Source organism: Nesoenas mayeri (genome assembly GCF_963082525.1).
Source record: "Nesoenas mayeri genome assembly, chromosome: 15".
Classification (NCBI taxonomy): Eukaryota; Metazoa; Chordata; class Aves; order Columbiformes; family Columbidae; genus Nesoenas; species Nesoenas mayeri.
Genome location: NC_137559.1, coordinates 121,453 through 137,318, shown reverse-complemented (window position 1 = coordinate 137,318; position 15,866 = coordinate 121,453). Strand labels below are relative to the sequence as shown.

Sequence of the window (15,866 nt, the reverse complement as noted above, 5' to 3'; positions counted from 1 at the left end):
GGGCGGGCGGGAGCGAGCGGGGCGGCCGCACAGCCCGGGAGCGGCGGCCTAGGGGCAGCGATTGCCCACGGAAGGGGCCAGGGGACACGGAACGAACCCTGTGCCCAGGCCCTGCACATCGCAGCACCCCCTGGGTGGCGTTTCCACCGCCACGGGCAGCACCAGAAAACCGGCGAAAACGCTCAGCAGCTGCAGCAAATGCAGTCAGAACATTGAGAAGGTGTCCTCGGGCTGCGAGGTGTCACAGCTGTTGGCACTTGTTCCAGGAGCCCCGCAGCCCTCTCCTGCAGGGCCCTGCTCCTTCTGCCCCGGGACAGCACAGCCCAGAGAGACACTTGGCAACTGAACTAAAGCACAACACTAACAACAGGGAAGCAAATAACCTGCCCCCATCCTGAGGAGTTCACTCTCAGGCTAACCAGCACAGATTTCACGTAGCCCCGTGGCTACGACTAGAGTCACTCTTTTGTATTTCATGACACGGACAGACCTTGGTTTCAAGCAACTGTGTAAAGCAATGCTCAGTGTAATAATATCCAAGGTATCAGAGACTGCAGCATTCTGGCATACACATTCTGCAAATAAAAACCACTATTCAGATTTGGGGGTTGGAATTTTAATCATCACTACCAAGAAGGATAATGATGCTAAACTAAGAGAAAATAAACAATTTTTTGAAGACAAAACCACATACAAGCATGAAACCCTCATTTACACTAGGCTGAGACTGTGCTCTGGCAAAACAAGAACTAAGTCACTGTTGCTTCGTTCAATGATAATGCCCCTCAGAGCCTTAAAAGTTCGTATTTCAACTGACCAAACAATGACATGAAGCAACTCATCCTTACTACAACTTTCATCCAGTCCCAGGCTAACAGAAAACTTGAATTCAGGAATAAATAAATAAAAACCCATTTTCACCATTTCATAAAGTGTTTATTAAGGATGGTAACACAGGATAAATCATGCAACAGCTCAGTAAAAAAAGGGAATCATTTAAAGGATAAAGAATGGTAACTGGTGCTGCTGATTTTGAAAAATTTATAAAAAAAATATTAATTGTCCAAAAGTGACATCAAAAACCACTTGAAGCTGAACATGGAAGTTGCTTATAAAGCATTCATTAAAACAAAAATGTAGATAGTTTAAAATGATCACCTACAGATTACTGTAATCAACTTACATGTCTCCCATTTCTGCAGCCACAATGGTGCAACAGTGCTGTACACCCAAGATATTGAAACTTCTTTTCCTGAACAACCAAACCTGAACTTACAAATGTTTGTCACTAAGCAACACACCTGCACCTCTTACCCTTCACAACCTGTGCTGCCAAGTGCTTTCATCACTGGGATCGCCTTCCCAAACATCATGGCAAAGCAGGAGAGGGCCCATCCTTGTGGCCTCGAGAGATTTCCTGCTGTCTTCTTGCCATCAGCCTGTTTTAGAAAGGGAACAACTACAAAATGTGACTGTTCCCCTTCTGGAACCAACGTATGTTTTAAATAAGGAACTCCATGTCAGCAGATGGCACAAAGACTGGGCACCAGCACATCACATCGAACAGTGGTGGTTTCAGATTTAGAGTTGACATATATTCACCTTTTGGAAAAAAAATAAATATAGTGGAATGAAAATTGAATCAAAGGGAAAGAACAGATGACTACCATCCATCAAGGATGCACATATCTGTGCACTGAAAAAAAAAAAAGAAAAAAAAAAAATCAGTCATTTCAATGAAATTCTTGAAAATTAAAAAAAAAAAGTTTGCACTTGTTCCTCATAACAATCTCACAAAAATCTCACTTTTGGAACTATTCCAATTGAAACCATACACTGAATTTTTTAATACAGTATAAGTTTCTTTATGTAAAAAATCTTTATACATAGTAATAAAAAAGATAAAGGCAAGATGCATCAAACAGAAATCTGCTGGTTGTTTTTCCTCCGTTCTTACAGAGCCGCTGATGACTACCTGCACTATAAAGAGCTGTGTTTCTGACTTTCTGTCTCAAGCATCTTCACCTTTGCTTGTGATAAGGATTGTTCTGTCCAAGCATCCAAAAGGACAGATGCTGGTGATGGTTTTTTTTGGCACTTACGCTGGCAAACTGAGCTTCTTTCCCTTGAGTACTGTAAGGAAAAGTAGGAAAGAAAATGGTGAGCAAAACAAAGATGTGATCTCAGAGCAGCACATACTGTTAAAGCTTCAAAGGGACCAAAACCTGTCACAAAGAGTCACTTTGTTACAAAATGGGTGAATCCTGAACTGATGTCTTCACAAGCCTGCCTCTCTCTCTTCAATACATACTGGTAAAACAATGATAAATTAACAACTGTTCTAACCTTGCCCTCTTGTGGCACTTTGAAATTCTCACTTTTCATCCCCAGGGCACACCAGCCTGTGGCTGTGCTTTCTTAGAGAGTTATGAATAAAATAACACAGCCTCATACAGCTTCCTAGTTACATGATGGAAGCTGGAATGCGTCTAAAGGCAGAATTACTAATGCACCCAGTAGAAATGACTGCTTCTACGCTTCGCATAAACACCCAAAATCCTTTGGACCTTTAAGGTTTTTAAAACACCAAGGAAGGTGTCTGTAAAAGCGTGAAATCCGCACAAAGCAGCGTCATGTTGTCAGGAGAAGCATGAGGCTCAGGCTTATTGATGGAAGACAACAGCAACATGTATGTAGCCGTACTAATTTTAAATTTGTCAAGTCATCTGACCATTTATGTATTTATATTCTGTCCACACCGAAAGCAATCCTCAGAAATGCCCCACACTAGCAAAAGTGTACTTAATAAACCTATCAAGGAGATTTCAGCAATAATTTGCACATTGAACTAACAAGCTAATAGTGTTGAGATAGCAGATCCCTATGAACATGCTAATTGCTACATTCCACAAACTGAAGCTGGAAGTTAATGCACTACTTACCTTTTGTAACATACAAATAGAAGAAGTCACAGTAAAGAACGGTCTGGACCACGCCAGCAACAACAGCTATGAGGTCAAAAAATCCCTCAAAATAGTAGCGCCAAATCCAGTTGACTAAGTACAAGGCACGGTACAGACCCAAGAAGAAAAGGTAGTGAGTAGTGATGGTCTCTGCTTCCCCAGTTTTGCTGATCATAAAAAGCTGAGGGAGAATAGCAACTGATTCGAGATAGATGGAGAAGGTCCACAGTATCTGAAAGGAAAAAAAAAACCCAACACACAGGTATATTCAACTGTCTTACTGATAACAAAAACCCAGAAGATATTTGACTTGGCTTGACTTTTCACTAACAATGTTATGAGTAAGTACAGTATTTTGGCAAACTATCCTTGGTACAGGAAAAACTATGTGAAAGCTTCATAATCAACCACGAGATGATACAAGGTAACAACTCTTTTGACAAACACCAGACTCTCCAAAACAGCTGCTTAGTGAGCGGGCAGGTACAGGTTTACTCGTGAGGAAACTCACGTGCATCCATCAGTTCAGGATTCACAGTACCATGAAATACAGGTTACAGAGCTGGTGCTGTTTGAACTCTCTATAAGTATTCAATGTATTTTAATTCCTCACCAGGTGGCACCAACTATTCACAAACAGCATTCTGGACATTTCTTTAATAAACATAACAAAAGGAAGGAAAATTTTGAATTAATATAACCATCAGAGTGTAGTGCAAAGGGACAGTCTTTTGCTTAATTAAATAATCAATATTGACAATAATGCCAGTCTCCTGAAGTGCCTTAAATTTTCAACAAAATCTACAACATAAAGATGCAATTAAGGAAACAGGATTAGGCTGAACCTGCCAAACACAGGCATCTTCCAGACATTCCTCAGGCAGCCTAAAAGCACTCATCTTCATGTTCTAAATGTTCTAGAGAAAAAGCGTAACCTCCTGCCCAGAATAAACTCACCTCCAGAGGAGAGAAGTCATGATTGACAAGAAACGAGAGTCCGCCAACAGGAACTATCAGAAACTCCACTCTGAACGTATCATGGTTTCCATCATAGGTAGCCTTAAATTTCATGTAGATCAGATACACAGTTGCATACGAGCAAGCAATGTAGATGAGCTGAAGAGCAAGAAAAGACAAAAAAAAAAACCAAACAAACCACAACCCAAAGAGGTTGTAAGATTAGATCAAACACAACAAAGATAACCCAGAGCACTAAGAAGAATAAGTGCTGTCTTTTTTGGTAGTGCGTATTATTTATGTGCTTTTGCAGTTCCAGGCTATGTGGTAGTATTTAACTTTTCTCAGCAGAGTAATAATTCAAAGCTCTGGGCTCCAGGCCCTACTGGTTCTGTTGGTCTGAAAGTGGCACCTTCCCTCAGGTTGAAGGGACTGTCCAAATTGTCTTTAAAGACACCTTCCTGAGCAGACAGAACCAAGGAGCTGACTGGAGCAGGAGCAGCCCTCCTGCGACTGCCGGGGAAGCACCGGCCCCAAACATTTCAGTAAAAATGCACACTGCATACATGCAATAATCATGGAAGGGGTCTTTTTACACTCAAAAAGCCTGCTAGTTGTGTGGCTCACGTGCAATTAAAAACCTGTTCAATAAGCCCCACGCAGACTCAGGCACTTAACATATCACAAATTAGCTGATTTATTTAGAGCTTTAAACATCTCTAAAAGCTGAAGAGTGGCAAGTGGGCATTGCTCTCCACCAACCAACAGGCCATAAAACCTGCAAAACTAATAGGCTGCTAGAAGCACTGAACCAGAATTCGGTTTCTATTTCAGCTAACATCTAATGTTACCATTTTTAGTTGTTATGGCGCAGCAGACTTCATAGCTATTTCCCGTGGAATAGGCAAATAGCCCTATTTTACAGATGAGAAAACAAAATCAGAGAGAATACAACTTTCTAAAGGTCGATTTGCCACCATCAGGACAGAGTGCAGCAGACTAGACAAGTAGTTTAGCTTCTGCCTCAGTTTCATCACAAAGATTAAATATTCCAAACCATTTATCACATTAAATATAGGTTCTTTACAACTGAAAAGTAACAGATTTTAAAACCCGCTGTTTGCAGATGCTACTAACACAAGTGCTGCTCACAGATATAAAAATGCTACAAATATCACATTAAGGCCTCAGAATCCAAAGACTGCCACACTAGCATCCGGCTGATGGACATAAATGACCACAGGACGGGACATCACATACAGGGAATCCCCACTGCAGATGTAAACTGATCGTAATTTATATGGTCACAGAAGACACTTGAAGTGTGAATGTACCCCAACTCATATTAAAGATTTCTTCATGACAATTATACTGCATTTTGGGACACTCCAAAAGTTTTCATTTTTAAAGCTACTCAAATAAAAAAAAGAATGACAGAAAAATTACTGCAGAGTGCACCAAAAAAATGCATCCAACACCCAGATACAGATACTACAAAAAAGAAACCCTAAGATACAGAATGCTAAAAATCACAAAAAATTAAGTCTGCAGGTCATAAGGAATGGCAGATAGACCCAGTTCACATATTCATATATTCCCAGAACACAGAGGAAACTAATTTTCCTAAATATCTGATGGTCACTGCCAAATACAGCAAGTTGGCACCTGCAGTTTAATTTTCTCTAAAAATACTTCAGAAAACCCTAACTCTATAGAAATTAGTTCCTTTTTTTGCTGCCAAGTACAGTATTTTCCTCAGATTAGAAAGTTCATCTAGTTATGCTCTGCGTAAATATAGAGAGAACAAGAAGTTGCGCTGGGACAGTCAAGCAGCTTCATCTTGGCACTACAATAAAGGCCTGACAAGCCAACTACATCGAGCAGTCTCTCTAAGCAGCAACCTCTGAAACTGTAACAGGGGCTTCCATTTTGCAAGTTAATTTGAACAGAGGAGCACTCTCTTGTTACTGGAAAAGACTCAGCTTAGTATGAAGTTGAGTATCACAAGTGTAATTTCTCATATTAATTCCTTTTCTGGGTAGGAGGGCTGCAGAACAAAGATATGGTCATGACCTTGAATCACAACCAATAAATAAACCGAAAAAAACCCTAGCTGTTGCTTTAATGTACCCAACAGTAGCTTTCAATATTCTCAGAAATTACACAAGAAAAGGCTTGTGTTTCAATAATATTTTACTTGATCCACAGTTCTTCACCTAGACTGTTAATATTAAAACTTAAGCACACGTTTTAGAAGACAACAGTGTGAGTGGGTTTAAAATCCAAAATTCTATTTCACAGTATCGTTTCCCTAGTTCTCTGGTATGTTTTGCATTATTGACTATCTAGTCTTTCCTCTTGGTAACGTTATAATATCCTCTGAACTGAAGTTGAAAAGCATGCAGAAAATCCAAGAATAAAGGAACTAGATTAAAAAGGCGTCTGCTCTGGTGCTACAAATCCACTAATTTGTACAAGTACCACAAACACACTGCACCCTCTCAGTTGACTGCTTAATTTTCTTGTACTCAGCACAGTGAATTGCAAGAATAAATAAGAAATAAGTAAAACATTTTAGCTCACTAACATTCAGTGGGCAAGCAAACAGGCTATAATACAATGGAGGCTACATTTCTGAACGTGTACTCCTGTCAACTTTTCATCAGCCTCTGACCAGACACTAGCTACAATTCTGGCAATGCATTTTGAATACTAATTTACCTTGTAGTGGACAAAGGCTTTTATTCTAAATGTCACAGTGCCCACACAAACGGTTTTAAAAAATTGTATGTAGAGTGTAGAAAAATGTAGAGTTTTGAGTCTATTTTCCACATTCTTTATCCAAAGCTTGTCTAGAACTTGTTCTGTAATAACTGTGCAGTGGGCCATTCAAAGAGGCTTTTATTAATGAAATTATGCATTCCGCATGCAACATTACTAGCTTTTCTAACTCTTCAGTATACTCTACCTTCATAGATGTGTTATACAATGAAATGAATGAAGTGAAGAGGTCCAGATAACGGGTAGTGAAGACCAGTGCAAACAGAAGCTGGCTTTTCCCAGAAATACCTAAAGTGACAAAGGAAATAATTAATTATTCAAGAAGTGATAATGTGCTTTAAAATACCTGATGCCAAGGATGAGAAAGGATATATTCTTTACTTCTAAGCCATTTGATTACAAAAACAGGACAAAATCCAGGCTTCCAGGACTAAGCCTTACAAACAGAACTGTGAATTCATGTATCTCAGCAGCGTGGATGTAAGTTACCTACACACCATTGTACTGGAAAATGTGCAAGCCCTACACAAGATTTAGAGGTTACTCACAGCAGATAGCTCACAGGTGACATTTTTGTAGATTACACTATTCTGCATTATCACTGGGCACTATGCAGCAAGGCTGCAGTAGTTTTCAATTCTCAGAGTGCTGTCACATGCCTCAGTATATTCTTTAGATGCTGAATCACTAGAAAGGTACAAAGGCAATAGATGCTACAGATTCAGTGATAATCACAAAGTATGCTAGCAACAATAATGGGATTTTAAAGGAATAAACTGATTTTAAAGCATAAGGCAATTCGATTCAGAAACTTAACTGACCACATGGTGGAGAAAAACAATATCAGTCAAAAACAGATATTACTAGGTATTTTAACAAAATTAAAGGAAAGAGAAGGGAGCTAAAATGACAGACATCAACACTGCATTTTCAAAGTAACTTTTGATTTTAGACCAAAGGCCCAATATAAAAACATTCGTTTGTACTTAACTTCAGCCACTAGAGCAGAGTTAGAAGCATAAACGCTTTGCACAATCAGCCACTAAAAGCTTCTGAAAACGGAGGTGAAGCATCGCTCCATAATACTGATGTAGTGGTGTGTCACAGCAGGGGTACAAAACAACCTAGTCTGCGCCTCTATCTTGTTATTCCAATTATTCTTGTTTTCAGTCATCCAGGGTGAAAATACTTGAATCTGTTCAGCTAAGCATGCAAATATTGTTCAAAAAACAAGAGGGAAAAATATTCTTGGAGAGGTTTATGATGCACGGCTGAAAATCCTTGTCCCTTTACACAGAAGTATTTCTGAGAAAGGTTTTTTTTTAACAGTGCCATAAAGTAATTAGAAGAAAGGCTATCTGCTACGGTTATTGAATTTGTTTTTCACCTCAGCTTAAGAAATACTGAGTAAATTGCCCCAGATGAAGGGACTTCATATTTATACATAAAGTACAGGAATGGCTGAAACAGTAACAACTACAAAGGGTTTTTGTTTGCAACTTTCACATGTGAAATGTCTACAAGGTGAGCCTAATGTACTACTAGGAGAACGCGACTGCCCATGAGCAACTGCAGTACAGAGAACCAATGCCCCCCAACCCACAGGCTGTATAGTTCTTTAACTAGAACTCGGTAGCAAAGGCAGCTGAAGCAGCACTCCAGTTGCACCCCAGCTGTGCGCGCTGACATTACAGCAACGCTGGCCTAAGGGCAAAACCTACAGGACAAAGAAATCCACCAGGACAGATTACAGCACAGCATCTAGTTATGTTAAATTATTTAGCATGCTATTTTATTTTAGTAAATTACTGTGAACAGCAAAAAAAAAAAAAAGCCTATAAGATACATTATTTATTGATAACAGCTATAAAGTTGGATCTGGATGTACTGTCACATAAATACATGTAACATACTTGACAAATTCCTCTAAGCCATTGCCAGCCTCACCTCCTCTCTAACCCCAAAGCTGTAATTCTTATTAAGACTTCCAGTATTTACACTGAATTTTGAACCTTTAGAATAGTAAAATGTTCCTGAAACATATCCTAAAGCCAAGTTTAAACTCATCTTCAAGTTAAGTAGGCTAGACTAGGCAAGGTTCAAAGTTTAAATCAAATACCTATGGAGAGACAGGCTAACTGGGAGAAAGTAAGATCCACACCACTAGCAAAAACAGCAGGAGGAAATGGGTAAACATTCTGCTGTATGAATTTTATGCACTCTAGAAGTTTAGGAAATATATCAATATACCTGCCACAGCACTGACCCTGCCTCACAGTTGGTCACTGCAATATACCGAGACTACACTGCCTTTCTTTCTTGTCACCCCTCTCCCTTTTACTTCCACAAACATGACTTCTTTCTTCAGCCAAATAAACATATTTTTATTTCAAAGGTCAAAGAGTCAAACCTCTCCATTCTGTTCACCCTCACACGTGGAACTCTCTTCAATTCCTGCACTCTAGCTTGGCTAAAAGCAACAGCATGAAACTTGGATTCAAAAGCGCAGCTAGTTTGCACTCATCAACTAGCCCTCAGTCAGCCTGGCTGTGCCGTGTGTACACGACTTACTAACGATGAACTGCATATCACAACCATACAATCTACAAATGAAAGTTTATCTAAGGAAAGCCACAGACTTTTTGATGTATTTAATTAAAAAGTAACTTTGTTCAGTATGAAGTCCACATAAGCCACAGAACCACAGCTTCTTTGGTTCTGCTAACAAAATACTAACATTAAGAACCCTGTACTTTCAATTTAGAAAAACCCAACCTACCTCTAAACAGAAACTGGTCAACTGAGAAAGGCAAAATGTTCCTTCAAAGAGAGAGAAGAAATTCTAAACCTACCTAAAGCAGCATTTTTTGAGAAAATACAGACAAATTGGCAACAGCAAAGTCCTATCTAAACTCTTCAACCTAGCACATGATCCAATGAACATCACTGCAGATACATAAACAAAATTATGAGACAGCCACATTACCTAGCATAAGTATTACATATTTACTATCTACAAGACTTTTTAGAGTACTCAGCACATAATTTGACAGCAACTGCAGGTCACCTTTAACACTTGACAAATGACATGGAGAAAGGCAAATCAATTTTCAGGCAGCAATTCGCAGCACAATCTAATTTGACTTGGAATGGATTAGAAAATACAGTCTGAACATGACAACATTTGAAAGCACAGATTCTTCAAAAGTCTCATGAATTTCCTAATTATGACAGGAAGTCAATAATGGAGTTACCTGCTACATTCTCCACAGCTCCTAGTAATTATTTTTGAGCTGTTATTTGGAGTAGCAAACATTTTTCCAGATTCTAAATCTGAAGACTCAAACAAGCGGTCATGCAAAAAATTGTTTCCCTGCCAGCTCTGAAATCATGACTTGATTTGCTTTTCCCTTGTTCTCTTTTTAACACATTGACTAAATTAGGAAAAAAAAAAAAAAATTAGGTTTGTCAAACATAGAAAACACAGACTGCTTGGCAATGTAGCTTATCCTAGCCTCACTTATTTTCCTCAGAGGAATCATTTCTTAGGAAAGAAAATGGGGACGGATGTGTCTTCAGAAAACAGCAGGTTGCAGCAGAGGTACACAGGCTGTCTCCCTCTTGTCTCCAGCTGCTTTTACAGGCCTCTGCGCTCCCCTTGGAACAAAGGCCTCAGACACACACAGATGCAACCAGAGGAGAGGAGTCAGCACCATGTGGTTTGCCAGCTCTTCATGGATCACAGCCTACAGTTTAGCAATCAGTTAGAAGCCTTTATTTATTCTCTAGGCTTCTACTGCTTCAAAAGTGCATGGGTAAAGCAGCAGCCGGTTTGCCCACGTTTCCTTAGTCACCAATAACCATGAGGTACAAGTTTATTTAATTATAAGCTGCTATAAGAAGCATGCAATGTAAAGGAACCACATAAATCCCTCTAACAGACATTTAACAGCTGTTCAACAATAGCTGGTAACTAGGGTTTATCGCTGTGTACAACTTTACAAACATATTTTATGCAAATATACAAAGTCTTTATTAGTAGGAACCACTACAAGGATGGAGCCCCAAAAATAAAATCCCATGCTCTCTGGAGGTGCTCTCCTCATTCTAGACAAACTTGGTGGGCCTCAGACACTAATCACATAGAAGGAACATGAATCTGGATTTACTTGTAAAGACCTGGGGAGAACTGGAAGACACTAAAAATCCCAAAAAAATGCAACCCCATTTCATTCTGATGCTCAGGAAAATGAATGAAGCAGATGTTCTCTACTGAAAAAGCTCATGTATGTTTGTGTTCAGGGATGATAACTAATTTGGTAAAGGGAAGAGCTGAGGGCCTTATGTAGTACAGGCCCATTTACTCTTCTCTGTTGGAGAAAGTGGTATCAAAGAGAATGATTGGTATGAGTCTACTTTCTTATGAATAAACCCCCAGTAACAGATCCTCAATCACAACTGACTTAAGGAAAACAATACCAGTTCACTTTTTAAGCAGAAAGATGAGACTAGGTTATCTTGTACTATAACTGTGCAGATAACCTCACGTCCAAAGGTCACTTAAGAATCTCTTGGCTAAAAGCCATTTGAATCTTAGCCTTGCACTAGAATTTATTGGTTTTCTCCTTCAGACAGCAAGAAATGTTTAGTTGTCAGATCATCAACTCTGTTGTTTGTAATGTTGACTGCATTTCTCGGGCAAGGCAGAGGACAGAATTCTACAGAAGAGCTGAAGCAAGCCAGGCCTCTCCCGCCAGATCCAGACAGAGCTCCTGATCTACTAGAGCTTCAGCCAGGAAAGTTCAGTAGGAAGGAGCTCTTGCACTCCATGCCCTCAGAAACAATAGCTCTGCGCTGCCACCACATTTGGACTGTGAAGTCATCTGCTCCAACTCTTTTGTGAAGTTAAGAACAGTTTTTACTCTGTGTGTGCTTAAAACCAAAGCTATTAATTTACTACGATTTTTTTCTTTTGCACTACCAGGTGATTAGCAAAAAGTCACTTGACATGAAAACACGCAGAACCCGTACTTCCTCTCACCTGTAGCGTAAATCTTTCACTTCCCCATTCTTAGCTCTTTCAGGTTGCAGCTTAAACTAATTCATGCTCTTAACTAAAGACTTTACAGACACATCTGCTCAACAGTGTTTGCTTGGTATTTGAATGATATTTCACGTCAACACATTGCAAACTGTTTTCAAAAATAATCACTTATTAAGTAAGGAGAAGCTCACTGGAGAGAAAGCCAAGTCAAGCTCACAGTCAAACCCCAGTCCACAGCAAACCCGGTATTTCCAGAGTCGGTGGCCCAATCCACGTAATACACACTGAAATGCCCATTTTGAATCGCAACAAATCCCAGTTTTCTGAAAGAAACCAGCTACGCTACAGAACTGCTTGCAATTCCCTCCAACCACCACACCATACACTAGAAGCGAAAAATCAAACCCCATCACCCGGAATTAAGGGCAAGCACGTACCAAACCCAGGAGGAAGAGCGAGCGCTCCCCCCGGGCCCGCGGAGCGGCAGGGGTTCCCCGCTCCCCCCGGCGGGGCCCGCAGCGCGGCCGCCCCCCCGCCACACCTCGGCCGCTGCCACGTCAGAGCAGCCGCGGCCGCACCGCCGGGCGCTGCGCTCCCGCCTGGAACGTCTCCTACAGCTTCCCTCCGCAGCTGGGCACGGCAACAAGAAAACACCCCAGACGCCTTAAAAACGACACGAATACACAGTTCAATTCTTTCCGCGGGGGGGGGGGGGAAACAAAGGGGGAAAAGAGGGCGCATCTGCCTGCCGCGAATGCAAAACGGTGAGCAGAGAGAAAGGCAGAGAGCGAGGGAAACTTCAGGATCTGCAAACTGCAAGTCAGCTACTCCCAGCGCTGCAGCAACACCCGCTTTCGCGCACCCGAGCGGCGCTTAAAGCTGCCAAGTAACCACGCAGACGGCAGCCTGTGCCCTGTCAGGAAAGGTGAGAAAATAAAATCCGTCTCCTTTCCCGGCCGGGCGCGGGGAGGGGGGTCGGCTGCCCGCCCCGCGGGGGCCGCATTCCTCCCTCCCTCCCCTCCTCCCAGTCTGCCTTCCCATTCATTCGCCCGCCGCCGGGCAGTTACATAAGGAAGGAGCGACCCTCCGGGGACAGCCCAAGTGGTGCTGGGGGATTAAAGTACGAATAACGGCAACCGCTAAACCTTTAACGGAATCGCAGCTCCCACCAGTGCATCCCCACCCCGGAGAGGAGGGGGGATGCGGCTCCCCCTGGTTCCACTCCCGTCTGCCACCCGCTTCCCTGCACCCTGGTTTTGCAGTGGGCCGAGTTAGCAAGGAGGGAGCTCAAGACGGGGGTTGAGACCCCCCGCCCCCACGCTGAACGAAGCGATCGCCCCTTCTCACCTGCCCGGAGCGAGTTCTACCCGCCCGTCCTGGGGGCCTTCCCGGGGCGCCTCAAGGGGGGATAATCCCCCTGCCGCGCTTCTCCCCGCTTTTCCACGGCCGCCTCCCGGGCAAGTGGGGCAGGGTGGACCCCCCCGCCCAGCCCCCCACCGTCTCGGCTGGGCTCTCCTCAGGCAGCGGTCCCTAAAGGGCGGCAGAAGCGATCGCATCCCCCCCCCACCGCGGTGAGAAGGTGACGATCGCGCCCAACCTCCAACGAGGCTGCCCTGAGGCCGGTCCCGCCGCCCTCCCCTCGCCCGCCCAGCGGCCTTCCGCACGCACCCGCGCAGGAGCGGCTCTTCCAGATCTTGAGCAGCAGGATGATGATGGCCGCCAGGTGGGACAGGTCCCCGGTGAGGCGGAAGATGTTCATGGCGGCGGCAGAGGCGGCAGCGCAGCCCGGAGCCGGGGAGCGAAGATGGCGTAAGCTCAGCGGGCACCGAGCGACGTGGCCCGGGGACGTGGCCAGCCAGCCGCCGCGCCCGGTGCACCCTGGGAAACGGGAGGGAGCGGCCCCGCCCCTCCGCCCCGCGCCGCCTCGCGGCGGGTGGCGGAGCCGTTGGCCCTGCGGCGGGTGCGGCCGCCCGGGCGGGGGTCGCACAGGCGGGGCTGCCGGTGTCCGGAGCCCCCCGAGGGGAGCGGCCCAGGCCGCCTGCTTTCCCGCCAGGCGGGAGCTGTGAAGCGCTCGCTCCAGCTCCAGCGCAGCGCGAACGCTGAGGGCGGAGTAGGCCACGGTGCCTTTTTTTTCCCTTTAACTCTTCATAAGGCCCTTTGGAGGATCGAATCCGAGGTTCTTTGTTAACTGCGGTGAGCAGAGGGCAGAGCTGCGCGGCGGCAGCGGCTCCAGGCTGAGCCTGCCGGCGAAACCCGCCGAGAATGGGAGAGAAGCCGCCGTTGTATTTCAGCCGTCTGGGTAGTTGAGCAGTTCATTTCTAACAGCTATTGTCATGTTTTGTGAAAAGGAGCGATTGACTTGACCGATGTTTAGTGGCCCAAGAGAGTATGCAAATCTTCCCAGAGCAAAAAAACAGTAATTATTCCTTGCAAGAAGAAGGCTGCGCGAGCGAGTTCACGCGCCGCCCGTGCCGCGCGTGCCGCGCCGGGTCCCCGCGCGCGGGGTGTCCGCTGCGCGAGTCCGGAGCGGCAGCGCCTCACACAGCGCCCGGTTAAACGGTGTCCCTGTGAAACACCATCCAAGCGGTAACAAAGCCAGGAATAGCGTCACAGGAATGGGGCTTCCAATGACTGTGGAAAACAGGCGAAAACTCATCCCAGCTGAACAGGGGTACTTTCCTTTCTATAGCATCACAGAAAAGGTAGGATTTCTTCAAAATATCTTGGTTTACATTGTTACAGTCCCCGTTTGAGGAAATAGTGTACAGCCGGTTGTATATTGTTGAAAAAGATCCTAACTACAATCTTCCATTTTCTTACTAAAAATATAGCATAAACATTAAAATCTTTAAATAGCTTATATATTCCCTGAAAAATAAGAATTAGTACCTCCGGTTGAGTTTATCTTTTTTTAAACGTATCCACAGCATGACAGCAACAAGTTTACTTATTTTCAGGAATTAGAAATCAAAGTCTGTCCTCTTAAATCGTGTTTGCAAGTATAGCAATACAACTCCTTGACAAGCCCTACGGTATCTTTTATTTTACTCTTACAATGCCATAAGAGGTTGTATGTGTTACATGTGAAAAGTTTAATAGATTTGAACTCTAATAGACTAATTGTTTTAAACATATTGAATAACTTTCAGCCTCAAATAATGTTTGATGTAATTACGAGTAAGTTGCCTACTTGAGGACACATTAGGAACCCAAATCCAGCACCTGGAAAATTAGTGCTGAAAACAACAGCATTTGGGAGAACTCCCCAGGTCCATGGTACAGACGGCAATAGTGGGGGGAAAAGTGCCACTAAGGATGACCTAAGTGGTTACAGTGCTGTGGCACTTCCATCACTATGTATAAATGTAATAAAGAGGTCTGAAAGTACAGTTTGTCTTAGAGCACTGTCTGAACTAGCCAGACGAGCTGTTTGACAGAGGTTTGATTGAAATATGTACATTTAATGCATTAGATGTAAACACTTCTAAAAGAATTAATATGGAAATAAAAGTACCCAATAAAAACACTGACAGGTACATGACTAGAATCTATTTTAACAGATACATTAAAGGCAGAGAGCTGACATCCCTTCTCTTTCAACCCCTTTCTCAGTTAATGCAGGATATATTCAGAACATGTTTGTGATCTAAGTTGTCTTCTGACATCTGATAAAATATTGAAACACGTCCAGGCTGCAAGTTAAAGATGACCCAGGGCCACTTTAGCTTGTGCATCAAACCAACACATGATTTTAACTACAGCAATTACTATTACTTGATAAATCAATACATTTCTTTTCTATACAACAGTTAAAAATTACTGGGGAAAAGAGTACCAGAAAATACTATCCCGCTGTATTTGTGAGAGATCAGTATTTTTCACTGTTTTCATTTTTCTTCTCTAGGAATTTACTTCTGGGCTCTCTTTTCCTTGTCCCCCAAAGCGAAGGTCGCAGATATTGAGATGCTGTTAAATATTTGTAAGGCTAATTAATACCAGCTAAAACACTGAAAGATAAATGTTGCACAGTTGTCAGCAAAGCAAGAAGTCCAGCCATCACATTTCTTCCATTTTATACTCTGATGTACAGTCACTTGGATTGTAAGTGCTGAACGTGCCTT

General features: G+C 43.1%; 1 protein-coding gene across 2 annotated transcripts; it reads right to left on the bottom strand.

Moving 5' to 3' along the window:
* Positions 1 to 713: 713 nt before the first annotated feature.
* Positions 714 to 13,601, bottom strand: KDELR2 (KDEL endoplasmic reticulum protein retention receptor 2). 2 transcript variants are annotated; one of them, XR_013922863.1, is made up of 6 exons: positions 13,414 to 13,601; positions 6,889 to 6,989; positions 3,921 to 4,079; positions 2,943 to 3,195; positions 2,026 to 2,133; positions 714 to 1,696 (listed from the first exon to the last, which is right to left on the bottom strand). XR_013922863.1 is itself a non-coding variant. In XM_080353786.1 (5 exons), the coding sequence occupies exons 1-5, from the start codon at positions 13,502 to 13,504 to the stop codon at positions 2,099 to 2,101; spliced, it is 639 nt and encodes a 212-aa protein (XP_080209912.1). In that variant the 5' UTR covers positions 13,505 to 13,601; the 3' UTR covers positions 1,968 to 2,098. The 2 variants fall into 2 exon arrangements, 1 of the variants encoding a protein (XP_080209912.1); XM_080353786.1 differs by lacking the exon at positions 714 to 1,696 and having other exon boundaries at positions 1,968 to 2,133.
* Positions 13,602 to 15,866: the final 2,265 nt, after the last annotated feature.

Bases quoted from the DNA above. Each gene is read 5' to 3' on its own strand.
- KDELR2 (XM_080353786.1), bottom strand. From the start codon at position 13,504: ATGAACATCTTCCGCCTCACCGGGGACCTGTCCCACCTGGCGGCCATC. The intron at 6,990-13,413 runs GTGCGTGCGGAA...TTGTCACTTTAG, and splicing joins GAAGAGCCGCTCCTGCGCGG to GTATTTCTGGGAAAAGCCAG. The intron at 4,080-6,888 runs GTAGAGTATACT...CTTGCTCTTCAG, and splicing joins TGTATAACACATCTATGAAG to CTCATCTACATTGCTTGCTC.